At 39.3% G+C, this 16402-nt stretch overlaps 1 protein-coding gene across 3 annotated transcripts in view; it reads right to left on the minus strand.

Moving 5' to 3' along the window:
* Positions 1 to 200: 200 nt before the first annotated feature.
* LOC134641077 (endothelin-converting enzyme-like 1) overlaps positions 201 to 16402 on the minus strand; it is a 53384-nt gene continuing 37182 nt past the window's right edge. For all 3 annotated transcript variants that reach the window (XM_063493279.1, XM_063493278.1, XM_063493277.1), the window contains 7 exons: positions 11857 to 11908; positions 8346 to 8413; positions 7691 to 7815; positions 6561 to 6626; positions 5878 to 5973; positions 2043 to 2119; positions 201 to 1766 (listed from right to left, as the gene is read on the minus strand). In XM_063493279.1, coding sequence (XP_063349349.1) covers positions 1667 to 1766; positions 2043 to 2119; positions 5878 to 5973; positions 6561 to 6626; positions 7691 to 7815; positions 8346 to 8413; positions 11857 to 11908 — 584 coding nt within the window. In that variant the 3' untranslated portion in view covers positions 201 to 1666. The remainder of the gene's footprint in view (positions 1767 to 2042; positions 2120 to 5877; positions 5974 to 6560; positions 6627 to 7690; positions 7816 to 8345; positions 8414 to 11856; positions 11909 to 16402) is intronic.

Raw genomic sequence — 16402 nt, forward strand, 5'->3', positions numbered from 1 at the left:
GCAGGTTCTAATCAAACAGCAGGCAGAGTGGCAGAGGTGGACTTCTACCAGCCAGTGCTGGGAGGCCAAGAGAGCTGGCTCTCATCTTAGGAGGACACAAGCCTGCAAGGTAACACACTCACAGTGCTAAAGCCTGACACACAGAGGAGTAATATTTCTCTCTCACACACACACACACACACAGACCCACACAGACAGCCTCACACTGATCCTTTGTGTTTATTCAGACATTAAACAGCAACCAACAGAGAGGGAGAGACAGCAGCCATGTGTGAACTAGCAGCTGTAGAGTCGGAAGTGTGTGCGCGATGTCCTCCATGTTTATAGATCAGAGTTAGAATGTCGATCAGTATGGAAACATGCACTCTCTTCAAAACAAGCTATACACCCATAACATCTTATTTAATCCTCTACTGTACAAAAAGTCTCAATTTTTTGTACCAACAGATTCCTTATACAAAAAGTTTTTTTTGTTGTTTTTTTAAAGTAACACTGTACAAATGCACGATTCTCCATCTATCATTGCTGCACTTTAATGTACAGAATGTTGGCTTGCGTTATATGTACTCATCATACATTCAGTTACTGTGAATGTACGATGAGTCCCAGGTTGTGTGAAATTGCTCAGAGTTCATGAGGAAACATGGGAAATGTGAAGTGTCCAATAGCAGAAGTTCTCCAGGAGAAAAGAAAGAGCTCATGTTGTTCCATGTGCTTTCAATTCTGGTGAGGGAACTCAATCTTTTTTTCTTTTGTCTGATGTTTGACTGATTGATATACTGGGTTCTTTGAGATGTAGGCTGAATGGAGAGATCCATTTGGCGTTTCACTTTGCTACACATCCTGAGAAAAACACGAGTCTACTTTCTTCTTTTTGTGTGTTTTTTTTTAAAAAGAAAAAAAAAATCAACAAATTTAAAAAACGGTACAAACGCTCACAATAACAAGAGACCAATGCATGCCAGACGATACAGTCATGACGATTGAACACTGACCATTGCTCTCTGCAGCCACAAGAGTGCAGCAGTATGACACAAATCCAATACCAAACAGAGAGAACACTGATGATCTGACAGGCACGAGGATGCTACTCATCTCAGCTTTCTTGTAAATCGGTCAGTTTACATTCTGGACTGAAATCACATGAGTTGTGAATTTTTAATCTTCACAGAGCATTAATTTTTCTAGTTGATGCTACAAAGGAGAGAAACAAGTGAGAAAACGTGTTGCTTGATTAAAAATCTAATAACTGGGGGATCTTTGTGTGTGAGATAGCTAAATACAAAAATAGATGATTTGAAAATAAATGTAAACATAGAAAAATATATGTAATCAAATGATACAGTGTATACATACATAATCATATAATACACACACACACTCACACACACACTCACACACACACACACCCACACACGCACATACACAATAAATGGTCACATGACCCATGCTTTGTTCGATTAGTACAGTTATTAATGGACAATCAATATAAGAACTCAACATATATGATGATAATGTTGAAAATATACATTTCCTTCCTGTGTCTTTCATAGTCATGAAAGGGCTGAACGCTGTACCATCCTTTTGGATCTGGTGATGTAGGAGGGGAGTGGGTATTTGGGTTGGAGTTTTAAACATGAAGGTCATCCCATGCCAGATGGAGAGGTCACCAAACGGAGCATTTGTGTGTGGGATTCATCGGGGAACTCTTCGGACAGTGGAAAACACGGGCAAACTCATCAAACTGAGAGACGCTGCCGATCACTCTACAGAAGGAGGAAACACAGGAAGCTCTAGTAGTGATGCAGAGAATAAAAAAAAAATGAAGAAAAGCTTAAGAAAGGTAATGTAACCAGCCTCATTGTGCCTATTCTGAGGTAAGTTCAAACTGGCAAGTTGAGCTGCACTGCATCGTACCCACATTACCCACACCAACATTCCCCACCTCTCCCTCTGGTATGTCAGTGGCCCCGCCGCTGTGTGTCGCTGCCTGCTGTATCAACCCCTCAACCACCCCAGCATCCAGGTGTGTTTCACAGTACCTGTAGTGCTCTGGTGCATGTTTGTCAGTTAGCAGTTGCAAGTAGATGGACTGAGATCTTCTCTTCATACACCAATTCTGAAAAGAGAACATTACACTTTAGTTGAAGTGGGACAGCCTGTGCTGAATATATTGTCTTTCTCCCATTTGAGGAAGTGACTTGCATTAAATACTATTTTGAGTTACCTATTATTTCAATTTTATTTTAAAAATACTAAGTACTTCTACCACAAAACGTTTCAGAGGGAAGTGCAGTGCTTTTTGTTTTAAGAGCTACAGCAGGTACTTTTCAGATGAAAGTCTACTTCCTGATCTTTTCAGGAGCCCTTATAAAAAGCAGCTGGAGCTCCCTGTAGTTAACTGGAGCTGTTAGCAGTTTTACGAGAATAATTCCCTTTACAATGCAATGCAATTGCGCACTGCTGGCACGGTCTCTGCGCACACAAAATCTGCGTTGCGTACAAAAAAAAGAATCTAACCTGAATTGAAATTAAAATTAAAACTTTAACAATTGTGTTTTGCAGTGTTAGTCAGTAAGTGACTGGCTGCTCCCGTATGGGATTAGAACGATGCCACCTTATCCCATAGTCCAGCCAATGATGCGATTCACATTCGTATACGCAGCTAATCAACATCGTTGACAGGCTATGACAGCGTCCTTATGTGCCGACACCAGTGTTTTAGCTAACAAAGCGGCGTGGCTGATGTGGAGTGAAGCCACGTTAATGACAACGTGTACAACCATTGGAGATGTGAGCAGGACAGACGGAACAATTGACGGAAAAAGTGTGGACTTTATACCAGTTTTTAAATTGTGTTGATAGGCCACGTAAAACCAGAGTTATGTTAACAAAACCAAAAAAAACCCACCCTTTCCTATTCGTAGAAAAAAGTACCATGTCGACCAATCAAAAAATGATATGGCAACATGGCATTTAGTTGTTTAGGAAAGGGGGAAGTTTTAGGAGTGACGGTGGTGTTTTGAGATGTGAGAGATTTGCGACGTTTAGTGCAAATCTTGTGTAGTTAGTGTGTAGTGTAGTCAATAGTTTTGTTGTGTGTGTCAGAACAATGAGGCGACTACTGAATGTTACAGGAGTTACAGGAGTGATACATCTCCTGTTGTCAGGCCTGCAGGTATCAGGCTGTTGTTCTCCTTTATCTCATAGTGGACAGAAATTATTTTTTGGAGTGGCACAAATAATTTGTGTGGCATCAAATTTGATGCAGAACAGCTGATTGTTCTGTAAATTGTTTGAAATGTTTATTTAAAAAAACGCCTTGGCTGCAATTTTAGTTAAACAGCTGCAAAACACTTTGTTGTTTGCATAACTCGGTTACTTTTTTGAAGAAGTAACTATATAAGTAATTGCCCAACATTGGTCATTATATACTGTATTTTGCAGACAGAGAGTTACAGGACTGTCTCCCAGACCACAGACTCATACTCATAATACAAGTCAGAGCTTTATAAAAAAAAGAAAAAGAAAAAAGAAAGCTGTGTTTTCAAATTTGGAGTTCAAGCTAATTTTACTTCCAATAGTGTTAACATACTACACAGGTCATGAACAAGATTTTTTTTAAATTTTCATTGTAAGTGGGCTAAAGCAGTTAATTAAAAGTAGTCTAACATAAATGTAAATGCTGAAATTTGATTATTTTAATAAACCATGTAACTTGGATGGATTCGATGCTGGCGTGACCACAGTGCACACGTCTAATGTTGCTCACAGTGGTCCAAGGGACCGCTCAGGGAGTTTGTGTGTTCACTCAGACACATGAAAAATTAGAGGGAGCATTGCATCTTAGACAGTTTTATTAAAATACCCAGATGAGGTAAAATTACCCAGAGCTCACAAAAAGGAAAGACATATCCGTGTCAAGTTATGAACTCTAAATTAAATGTCTCAGCTGTATACATTGTGGCTAAAGTGAGTTCCAGCTCGACTGCATAAATACTTTAACCTCTAGTCCAGCGGTCCCCAACCTTTTTTGCGCCACGGACCGGTTTATGCCCGACAATATTTTCACGGACCGGCCTTTAAGGTGTCGCGGATAAATACAACAAAATAAAACTAGTACCGGTACCGAAAAAAAGAAGATTTATTCATAACACACGTGAAAAGACCCAGGAAAACCGAGTTAACGATAAAAACGATAACAAAATAACGCTGAAAACCGATAAAAACCCTGAAAACCATACATTTCACACCTGAGCCTCAACTCTCACGGCCCGGTACCAAACGACTCACGGACCGGTATCGGTCCGAGGCCCGGGGGTTGGGGACCGCTGCTCTAGTCTATCCTGAGCAACTTGCCAGTCCATGTGTTAGACCAGCGGTCCCCAACCTTTTTTGCGCCACGGACCGGTTTATGCCCGACAATATTTTCACGGACCGGCCTTTAAGGTGTCGCAGATAAATACAACAAAATAAAACTAGTACCGGTACCGAAAAAAAGAAGATTTATTCATAACACACATGAAAAGACCCAGGAAAACCGAGTTAACGATAAAAACGATAACAAAATAACGCTGAAAACCGATAAAACCCCTGAAAACCATACATTTCACACCTGAGCCTCAACTCTCGCGGCCTGGTACCAAACGACTCACAGACCGGTACCGGTCCGAGGCCCGGGGGTTGGGGACCGCTGTGTTAGACAACACAGCTAAACAGACAAAAGATTAACACTCATCACTAGACCTATCGCAATTTAGAATCCCAAATTAACAAATTTTCATGTTTTTGCAATGCATACAAACGTAAATGTATACAATGAATACATAGTCATGGAAACGTTTTTAAATATTTGGCCCTGTGGGATTCTTGAGGAATCGTTACTCTGCTAAGCAACCTTCAATAATTCAAGTTAATTTTATAATACTTACTTTAAATGAAATAGGTTACTGAAGTTCTACATTCATCCTTTACCTACTATAGGGATCTGGCAGCATATTGTAATGTCAAATATTAACAATATCTGGCAAAGAACCGGTAATAAAATGAATCCCTGCCAAAATTTGAACTGATCAGACAATACTGAATAGTATAGAGGTGAGGTCTATATGTCCTATTTAAACACACATGAAATTAAACGAATCTAATTTTTTAAGCAACTCATTTTAAGGACATCACCTTGAGTGAAACAAACATATTTTTGTCATTTTGTTTACCAAAAAGTAAAAGCAACCCTTAAAAATACATTATATGCAGCCTGATATTTGCTACAAGTTCTTTGATAAGTGAAAAAGCTTGTTTGTTGGCCTGCTGTGCAGATTCAAAAACTTGACCACATTCATTTTGGTTGAGGTGGTTGAATTGCCTCAGGCGAAAAATTATGCTTGTTATTCACTCCAGACACACACACACACACACACACACACACACACACACACACACACACACACACACACACACACACACACACACACACACACACGACATTTCAAACAAATCTAAACCCATAACACGACTTTCAAATCACTTCCCTGTGGCAAGAGTTTTTGAAAAATGTCCTAAAACACTGCATGTTGCGTTATTAAGCGTGTCTAGATTTTGCCTCTGTTACATTAATCCATGAATTTCAACGATGAGTCATAACAGTTACGAGGAACATGGGTGGTATGGCGCTCTGAGACACTGTACTGTCGTCAACACTTTGCTGTTTTGGATCCCTCCAAAAGTTAATGCTGCCATCAGCTAATGTTAGAAGCATTAGCTCCTACCTGCCCTCTGTGATCTGCAGCTCCAGCTGAGGAAGGCAGCGGAAGGATTTAATATGTAAATGTAATGAAATACGCTGGTGTGAATTCTGTGGAGAGGCTTTTGGTGTACCTGTGCAAAGGCAATAAAGAGCAGCTGTTCATGGGTGTATTTGAGGCCAGGCAGGGGTCTCTCTGGACCATGTTCCCTCACCCACTTCTGATATGCCTGGGCAGAGAGAGAAGGAGAGTGTGATGGTAGCCGCTCACCTTGTGTCTTAAACAGTATATATTTTGAAGTTTAAATATGAATTAAAACCAAACAGGACCTCTAATAAAACAGTCATTATGTTTACTTCCATCAGTCTAACCAGCTGACTCAACTAACAGGCATTATGACCCTACTGGTGCATTCAGTATCACCATTTACTTGTTTTAAAAGCCTTCATGTGCTTCCTTTTAACTTTTGTATCTGCGTGCACAAAACACTCCTTATTTCAATGTGGGCTGCTCAAAATGAAAATTAATTATGCCGCACCCTGGATTTTCCACTATCTGAGAAAACACACATGCAAGTATTCAAGTAAAAAGGAATTCAAATCAAATTGTTTATCTTTTATCGTGATTCAGGGGCACTTCTGCTCTTTATTTTAATGCAAACAAAGCACAGTGGTTATGAAGAATAAAGAGAGGGGGATTTTGAGACAGAGCAGAGACTCATGGGTTGCCTACTAAAAGAGTGAATTCTAATTTCTAGATTTCTCGGAGCCACACAGTGAACAAATTTGAAGAATGATCGTATCAGTCGGAACTTACATAGTATGACAGTTTCAGCCCTCCCATATCTGCTATGTTTTCTCCCAGTGTCAGACGGCCATTCACCTACACACAAAGGTAAGTCGTAAAACACTTTACAGTATGTCACGTACATAAGGGATGCAGTTATTCAGCTGTAGAAATACAGCTTTTTTTTTGTTGTTGTTTGTTTTGTTTTTACAGCTTGTACTATTTCACAGAAACATATTTGCTTTTAGGAAGTACATTTTTTGTTCCAATTACATCACTTGAGATTAAAAATAAATCTTATCTGTCATATCTTTGCATGTATCTATAGGCTCCAGGAACCCAGGAAACTGAGCTAAGCTTAGCCTAATGTCTGGAAAAAGGTGGGGTAGCAGCTAGCGTCATGCTATCCCTAACTAAAAAAAATACCCATGCAGGAGCGCTAAAGAGCACTAATTTGGTTATTATATAATTGTTTGGTTCCTACGTGGCTTACATGTGGGGAGAGTCACATGAACAGATGTTAAAGTGGTATCAATCTTCGTGTCTAACTCTTCGTGTTAAAATGGATAAATGCAGTTTTCAAAATGTCAGTCTGATTCTTTACATTTGAAAAAAGTACATAAATAAAGTGCTATTAATATTAAGTGTTTCACAAGGCAATATAGCTAGTAACATATTACCAGACCATTAAAGTTTGTATTCTTTAAAGCTGATAGGTTGGAGAGACATGGATTAAAAATAAAATGGTCAGAAATGAAGTAGCAGAAACCAAGATTTTGACTTTTTGACATCTGAGATATCATTAACCTTATGTCAACTGTCTTGCTACCATTTCAATAGTTTGTGATGTTTTTTATTCAAAACTTGTAAATCCTTATACACTGGCTCTAGATTATTTTCTTAAACCTGACTTAGGTCAGTTACAGATTCATACTGTCTCTAAAATTGGCAGAGCACTTCTTTAGATACAGTAATCATAGCTCTGCTCAGACAACAAAAGTAGCATTGATCAGAGTTAACAAATCAAGGTGCATCATATCACAGAAGGACACTGACTTTCTATATAAACCTAAAATCAAAAACCCATATGTCTATGTCGTACTACTGTAAAAATTGTATGCACAAGTAGCGACTCGAAAAGTGTGTGTGTGAAAGCCCACCCTCTGACTATAAACAGTGAAGTTATCGTAGAGCTTGACAATACATTCGGCCTTCTTCTGGAACTTTTTGTAGGACTCTTCGGTCCACCACTGTTTGAGGTTACCATGGCGGTCGTACTGGCCCCCTATGGACATGAACCATTGCATCACTAAGATGAGGGGCAAAAGGGCAGGGGGGTGAGTGTTAGCATGAAGACAACACAACCTGCAACTTTCCTTCACAGTCCAAAGATCTGCCCAGCATGCTCAAGCCATTAGCGGCAAAACACTGAAAGATGTGGAGTTGATAGTGGTTGATGTATCCTGTTCATGAGCCAACAGAACACACGGTCCTGCCAAATTACATTTGTACTTTTACAATTGATGGTGGACAATCTGGAAGAGGAGCTTTGCTTTTTTTTTCTGTAGATCTCACAGGGCAGCGCATTTGACTGGAAACCAAAGTTAAAGATTGTGCCTCAAAATAGTCTTTGCTGCACATCTGCCCAATAGAAATTTAATAAATTATATATAAAAAAATAAATCACAGAACCTTTTTCAGTAAAACTGAACTTATCAATGCAATGATGGTAACACAAATCAAAATGGGGAAAAAAACTATAGATGTTCAGATCTTATTGCAGTGGGTAATGGGTGAAAGGTTTGTGATTCTTACCCCAGTCATCATATCCATGTGTCAGCTCATGACCGATGATTGCTCCTATTCCTCCATAATTCAGAGACCTGAGTCGAAAGGAGAAAGATGAACCTTACACAAACTCAAACTTTCTTGATATTGACAGCTCCCTGGATATTACACTGTACACTGTATATGTATAAACATTCTTTATAGGACTGTTTGCAACTGAATACAATCCAAACTGATAAATGGTGGCAAACTTAAGATTTGCTGTCATTTTGCTGACTTCATCCACTGTTTTTGTAGTCACTATTGTTCTCCAACTGCCTTTTGTGAGAACAGTGCTCACCAAAGTTGGTGGGTCCTTTGGAAAGTATACTGTTTTGGCTGAAGATGGTAGTTTTATATCTGTTTTTTAAATAAGTGGTAAACCTGAAAAACCTAGCTTAGTGTGAAGCTGCTGGAAGCTAAATCTTGGGGGGAGGGGGGGGGGGGGTAAGCCTGGCTGGTGATTGTTGTTTGGACTGGATATGTTAATGGTCAAGTATTAGTGTTACTGTTACGCAATAACCATTTTGCATCATTTGGACTGAGCCAAGTAGGCAATTTTCCTTTCACCTTAGTCTTTATGCTAAGCTGCATTACTGGGTTCTGTTAGTCCTTAAGTTATTATTTCTTATTTGTCTTTGATTGAAGCTGTGGTTTGGGTCAGGTTAAGGTAAGGGAAAACATTGACAAAGAAAAGGAATTTGACACAATTGGGTTGTGCAGTCCACTGCTCACTGGCCCTGACCCCATGTTCCCGCTTAGCTCAGTCACTAGAGAAACTTTTCTAGACTACAGGCACCAAGGCTGGGTTGTGCCACTGTATCCATTTGTTTACAACCCATGGAACTCCATGCAACTGGAAATCTGTCCAGGTGAAAATGTTCTAGTTTGAACTTGGTATTACAGATGTCCAAAGTCTGGACAGTATGTATATTCCCGCGACTTTAGAACAAGGCTTTGTGCCTTTTGATTGATTTAAAGTCTCATTAAAGTCAGCTATTTAGCCCTTTCTCTCTGTTCCCTTGTCCCGTTGTCCTCATTAGGAAATCTGCTCAGCCAAGCTAGGTAAAAAAAGAAAAACAGATGCACTTGAGATCTAATTTGGTTCAGACTGCTATTGAATATAAATCAGTCTAATATCACATTTGCCTTGTTCAAATTGATTAGAAAACATCAAATTTTTGCTTAATGTGAGGAAACAATAAGTGCTGGGACCTTTAGCTGCACTGTGAACGTAAATCATCATTTTTACAAATTCAGCACCAAGTAAAACAGGGACATGCCCACAACTTGTATACATTTCTCTCTCGTCGCCCCCTGCTCCCAGAAGGCAGCAGGTCACTTCACCTCTCCTTCACCCTCACCCTTGGCTGGGGTGTGGTGTCTTTGCAGCACATGCAGAAATGGAGAGCGATGAGAGGGCAGACTCGGGGCTATTCACATGGCTACGTCTGAAAATGACTTTCTGACAGCTAGTCGATACGCTGCCTCACACTGGGCTCAACTCCCTCGCTAAACTAACTGGCTGATTGAAGCTTCATTATACTTGACGTGATAGTGGAGAGCGGTGTGTGTGTGTAAGTGTGTGTGTGAGAGAAATAGGGAGAGTTTATGGGAGGTTAGGGCTACTGCAGTAATAACTTCACAGGGACAGGTGCGCACACACTCACACGCTCGCTCTCCTACAATCATTAATTAATATTGATTAGCATGCATGGGAGCAGGTAGTGGAAGTAGTAGTGATCACCCCTAATGAAGACATAGAAGTGTTAGCTAATGTTGGGTACACCAACCGTTAGGTCCAATTAGCCCATATTTGTGAGTGTGTGTGTGTTTGTATGTGTGTGTGTTTATTCAGAGGAGCTGTATGAATGCAGCAGGTGTAGCTACTTGGACTGTATTGTATGTATCTGCTCGGAATGCTGCTCAGTAGTGGTGGCAGTGAGATGCTGCTTTGGTTAACAAAGAGAGTTGAGTGTTGAGTGGAAAAATAGCTGTTTACCCACTCTTGCCTCAGTGCCGCACTGCAATGCTTTCTTTATGACCACACTGAAACTCTCTGGATTGATTTCCCTCCTTCCAGGCAATAGTTTAGTTCTAATTCACATGAGTACTGTATGAAAAACTACTTGTGGAGAGTTAATGCTTACTTTTGACTGCTTTGCCACCACTGTGAACAATTATATTTCTTTAATTCCAAAACTTTTTCTAATTGGTTAGTTAATCCAAACAAATCAAACTTAGATTATGTTATGTTCATTTCAGCTTTTATTCTTGGACTGTAAAATAGCTTAAAATAGCAGTTCAAAGTAATTCCTGTTTGTCTCAAAACCGCCACAGGCCTTTACACCATCCACTGACTGTAATAAGCTATTGTAGTGTCTCCTACTTTAAAATAGATTTTCTTCTGATTGGCTGCCCACTGTGAACAAAAGACAGACCAGGAGGTGGCTGGGGCTTAAATGCTCAAAGAAGGAGTTGTGTGTCTGACCACAGTCAATGATAGCTGCTTTGTCTGACATCATACAGAGCCAAGAATAGAAGAAAGGGCGAAAACTTACTGTCTAGAGCAGTATGACGCCTGAACACACATTACTTTTTCATACTTTGGCCATGTTTAATACGCACAAAGTTGTGGTCAGAACAGTTGTGGTCACATGTTTAAATTCATCGTGGACATCAATGTAATTTGGGGCTTTTAATGATTTCTTTGATCTCTTTGGTGGAGGTGGAATGATTATGCAGCACACATATTTACTGACTTCAAAAAATAAAACTTCAAAAACAAATCTGAATTTATTTTGGATTTTCTTGATTCCCTGCATGGTCAAAAGTATGTGTCACAGTATAAGGGTACACGGGAAATAAAGCTTTACATTTCTGCTATAAATCAAGAAAACCTGCTTTACCTTGTGGCCATAACAACTCATTATGTTTCGAACGATCTGTTAACATCTGTGTTACTAAAGCTTTAAATAGATTATCCTACAGTAGAGTAGAAAAAAAGTGGTGGCTCGAAAGGAAGTGAGGTATTCCATGAACTCTCGGTATGTTCTGATAAACTATCTGCAGCAAGATACATTTGAAAAGCCGAAAATCATTAAATAGACAGTATTAATTTTTAACTGTCTAAAACATACAAAACTGCCTGATCCTTTAAAAAAAATGCAACTTTATAATTTTAAAAACAACTGAGAAAAAAGGACTTATAGAGAGAGACAGAGAGGCTGTCTGCTTTCATGCACCATCATATTACTCAATGGGCTCAAATTTAGGTGACCTCTAAATGACACCTGTTCCATTAGCGGGACCTTGTTCAGTAATTGAGCTCTTGGTGGGTAGTTAAATTGGTTTAATCAGGTGTGGTGGGACTGGAGGGGAAGCAGAGGCTTCCCAGAGTAACGCAGGCTTCAATGACCTTGTTGTGGCCGTGGGGATGTTGTTGGCTCCCTGCAGACAGCAGCAGGGAAAAGGCAGAAAGCATAAGAGAGCTACTTACTGTGGAAACTCTGGGTTGTAAAGAGTGGGTTGAAGGATTCCAGCAGGAAAGACTGTAAGAGATAAAAAAGCAACACGAAGGCAGTCATTTAAAATTCTGATATGCTAAAACCAAAAGCTAAACCCTAAAATGTGCTAATTAGCCACTTGATAGAATAGAGACTCGTTTAGAAAGAAAAACTGTTTGAAGGAAATGGAAAACGCTGAACCTTTATACCTGCCATGCCCAGGGTATTAATATAAATATGTCAATACACACAACTATCTAGAACAGCAGAAACTCTAATTTGCCACCCTCAACAGCTTCCTCAACAGCCATACATGTCCATAAGTTTTACAACTTTTCATACTGATTTGTCCTCCGTGAACATTCAAACAACACTAAAGTAACTGAGTAAAAAATGAACAATTAAATGATGGAAAAGTTCCTTTTTTCACAATTTGCTATTGAAATTTCTATTTTTAACAATGTGTCGACAGTAAAAAAAATAAAACAAAATAAACAAGATATTTTCTGTGAATTGAAAAATTATTATTGTAATTCAATAACAATTATTGTGTTCAATAATTATCTGATTTTTTGTAATTTTACACCTTTATTTCTACAATTTAAACCCAAAGACTTGTGCCTTTTTCTTGTTCTTACATTAAAATATCCCAGGGCCCAAGTGTGCGGTTAAACTTCTTTACACTGACAGAAAGGGCAATTTCACGGATCTGCCCCATTAAAGATCAAAGTGAGGTAGATGTTGCTCACGATGTAAAGTGAGTTTGACAGCCCTGATCTAGAACCTAATAATACAGTTGCTGCAGAGGACAGTTACAGAAACTACCTCTGTTTGCCCAAATGTACAGCTGTGATAAGAAGTTTGCATAAAATCATTATTAACTGTAGAACACAGATGGCTTCAAAAAACAAGATTTGGATGCACAAGTTTGCATTTATTTAGGATTTTCTCTAATCCACAGAGGACACAGGATATTTGTGCCTGTGATGAATGCATGTAAACATCTGACCACAGCCATAAAATCTGAGCAAACCCGCAGAAGCAATGTAGAAACCAGTCTCATTAGAAGCAAGTTGTTACCTCTCCCAGAAAATAAGCTGTATTCACCAAAGTCTCTAATCTCTTGAACTTTTCCACATTTTCATACACTCTTCAGAAAACATTCAGTTTGTTAAAAACACTGTCATCTCTTGAAGTCCAAAAGAGATTTCCAATGGCGGCTCCTGGCGCCCTTTGGAGCTGTCAATCTTTGAATTTAATCCAGCCTTAAATCTTGATGTATCAGATTGTCTTTGACAGGCTGTTTACAGGATGTTAAGCTTCATTTTCTGTGTTCTCTAAAGGTCCTGGAAGAGGTCTTTGACCACTGAGAGGTCAAAGGCTCACAAACAATCATATCCAGGACTACTTCATCTCACTTTACAAAAATCTGACCAATACTGTATGAAGAGTATTGATTCTTGTGAAAATGAAAAATCACCTGTAGAAGAGAAAATATGCCCCTGGCATTGAGGACAATTTGGGTGATGACCAGTTAGGTGATCACTGTGTGCAAATCTGACCAATACTGTAGGAGGAGTAACGATACTTGTGAACTATTGATGGGTGCACAATCACCATAAGCTATTGGTCCTTTAGAAGGATAAGCTAAAAATAGATCCCTTTCTAAATATAAACCTATTAAGAAAAGTTGTTTTGTTAACAAGGTTACTTTAAGGTTAGGTTTGCCCACCTAATGAACAATATCTTTCTCAATTTTATTTTTCAAAATCCCCACAAAGCAGCAGGAACCCTGGATTCCAAAACATTTTATTTTTAGTATTACTCTTGACAACAATATTGTTATTTTGTGCATAAAGACAGTTGTCTCTCCTAGATAAACAAGTAGTCTGCAGATGCCAGTTAATATATCACAGCCACAGGTTAAATGCTATTTGTTTAATTACAGACTTAGTAATCCGATTTACCATCTTCATCAGTTACATACTGCTTACACCTCTCTCCTCCCTGGCACTGTCTTCTCTCTCTTTCTCATTTTTTCCTGTAGGATAGTTTCCTATAGTTTCCTGCTCTTTCTTTAACTTTGATGCCATCTCTCTCCCTTACACACTCACTGGTCTGGAATTCTACAGCTTTTCACAGAGTTAACGTCAGAGCTACAAATCTATCTGACAGCTCAGGATGAGTGCAGGATTCCTCCCGAGGTGGGCTGCGTTATTATAAACTACTCCACTGTGTAAACCTGAAATCTGTGTTACAGTTGACTTGTACTATGAGCAGAATAAGAGGAAAAGCAAAACTACATCAAAGTGATTTGTGGAGTTCCACAGCTATACACTGCACTTGTGTTCAATTCTATAATTTGGCTAACACTCTTAAATGCTGCTAATCTATTGGCTCACTTTAAAAAATATCTTGATTGGCTGCATGTGTCTTGGCTGCATGTGTGGCTCCCTTTGCATTCCCTACAAATATTTAAAGAAGTCAACTGAAAAAAAAGTTCACAGGCCAGATTTACTAACGCTCTACACCGGAACCAGAATCTCTTTTAGTGTGAAAAGGCCACTGTCAGCATTTAATGAAGAGGCAAAGTGTGAGTTTTGAGACTGAAAGCTGGGGACATTAATATTTTTGTGGCTGGCCTTATTGGATGTGTATTGTTCCTCTTTCACAGCACAAAATTTTGGAGAATATTTAAACAAGTCCTACAAATGCTAAGGTTTGTATTATGAAGTTGAATGCTAAATTTAATGCTGAAAAACTTATTTTGGCTGTGGGATTTGTGATAGTTGAAACATTTATTTATTTGGATTGAAAGAATGTGTCATTGAGATGGGTGGATGAGCCAAAACTGTGCCAAAACTTTGGGTCCGTCCTGAAACTCTTCAGCTGCTCTTCAATAATAATCTAGTATTCAATTAAAACCAGGCAGAATGGAACTTTCAGGTTTTTAGGCACATTTCTGCACGAGGATCAGATTCAAACAACTCTGCATATCCTTTCTCAGCAGGGTGCAGACAGAGCAGTCGTCATGTAGTTTATCATCATTATTTGAATAATTTTTTGGTATCTTATTTATCATGATTACATCCAGTAACTGCCATCCTTATGACCTAGTAGAGACTGGTAGGTTGTGGAATCTTTTCTTAAGCAATAACATTTGTTTAATTAATTTTGTTCAAACATTAAAAAGATGTGCAATTCTTGCATCAAAAAAATTCCTTTGCTCAGAAAGTTCAAGAAAGACGTCAAGCAGGTGCTGGTGGTACATGAGCATAACTTTCATTTTGGACCTTTTGTTCAAACAAGACAATACACCAAGAAACGATGGTCAGTCAACCTTGACCTATCACCAAGGTTGACTGACCTGATAGTCAACCTATCACCACCTTTCTGGAGAGGGGGTGTTATAAGTTTTTGACTAGCACCAAAATAGTACTTTAAACAAAAGACTTATTCAATTCAATAACAGGCCCTATAAACAGTGTTCTTAAATATATCTTGCAATTAATCAGTTTTACAACCTTTACACATCAGTTTTGGTAAACATAACATTTCCATGTCATTACAACTGAAATGGTGTCGGAAGCCCCCAAACTGCTGTGGTTAATGGAAAACAAAATGAAAAGTTCACCGCCGATGACTGCAACTCTTTGTGAGCTTATGTGGCTCAAAGAAGCAGCTGATGCAATATTACATCATCACCTACGTATGTCAATCTTATCTGATGCAATCTGTGAGAAACATTAGCATACACTTAGGATGACAATTACAATTTTAAAGGGTGCTTAACTTTCTTTGAACACCAGTGTATATACGAGTGTTAAATAGGAACTTTTAATTAAACCGCTGATCTGTCTCCATGCAGCGTAAAGGAAGCCAAAGAGTCACATGTGCAATTAAAAAGGCCAACGTTATTTTTGATAGAAGAGCAAACTGGATGAAAAGAAATACTGGGGAAGAAGAGGAAGAGCTGACGGCGGACTGGATTAAGTGGAGCAATAAGAGAGAGAAATCAAAAATTTGTCTAGGTCCTGATGACTGTGTTTGTCTGAATCCTCCTGTCCTCCAGCATCAGCTTGCGAGCGGGCCATTGATTTTTCTGCAAGAGATTTAATCCAGCAGGCAGGCAGACGCCAGCAGCGGGCCAATCTTGGGAGAAAATGAGGGGGAGGGAGGGGTGACACGGCAAGGCTAGATTTGTTAAAACTCGGGAAGGTGTTACTGCTTGTTTTTCCTCCAGGGGGGTATTAGGTATGTGAGGTGGAGATCGAAGTAGAAAGTGAGCGATGAGAGGGAATATGATATGAGGAGGTGGATTTTTTTCCCCCTCCCTTCTTCTCGCGGCCATCGTATTTGGCTTGTTGGAAACAGACGGCAACATGGTGTAATTGTGTGTAACTAATGTGAGTCCACATCGTGGTGCAGAATGGAAATGGAGGAAGGATTGCGTTTGTCTGTGTGTGTGTGTGTGTGTGTGTGTGTGTGAGGAAACAGATGACAGAATACAGAAATATCAGCACATACACTGTTAAGGCA

This window comes from Pelmatolapia mariae, linkage group LG14 (assembly GCF_036321145.2).
Source record: "Pelmatolapia mariae isolate MD_Pm_ZW linkage group LG14, Pm_UMD_F_2, whole genome shotgun sequence".
NCBI classification, from domain to species: domain Eukaryota; kingdom Metazoa; phylum Chordata; class Actinopteri; order Cichliformes; family Cichlidae; genus Pelmatolapia; species Pelmatolapia mariae.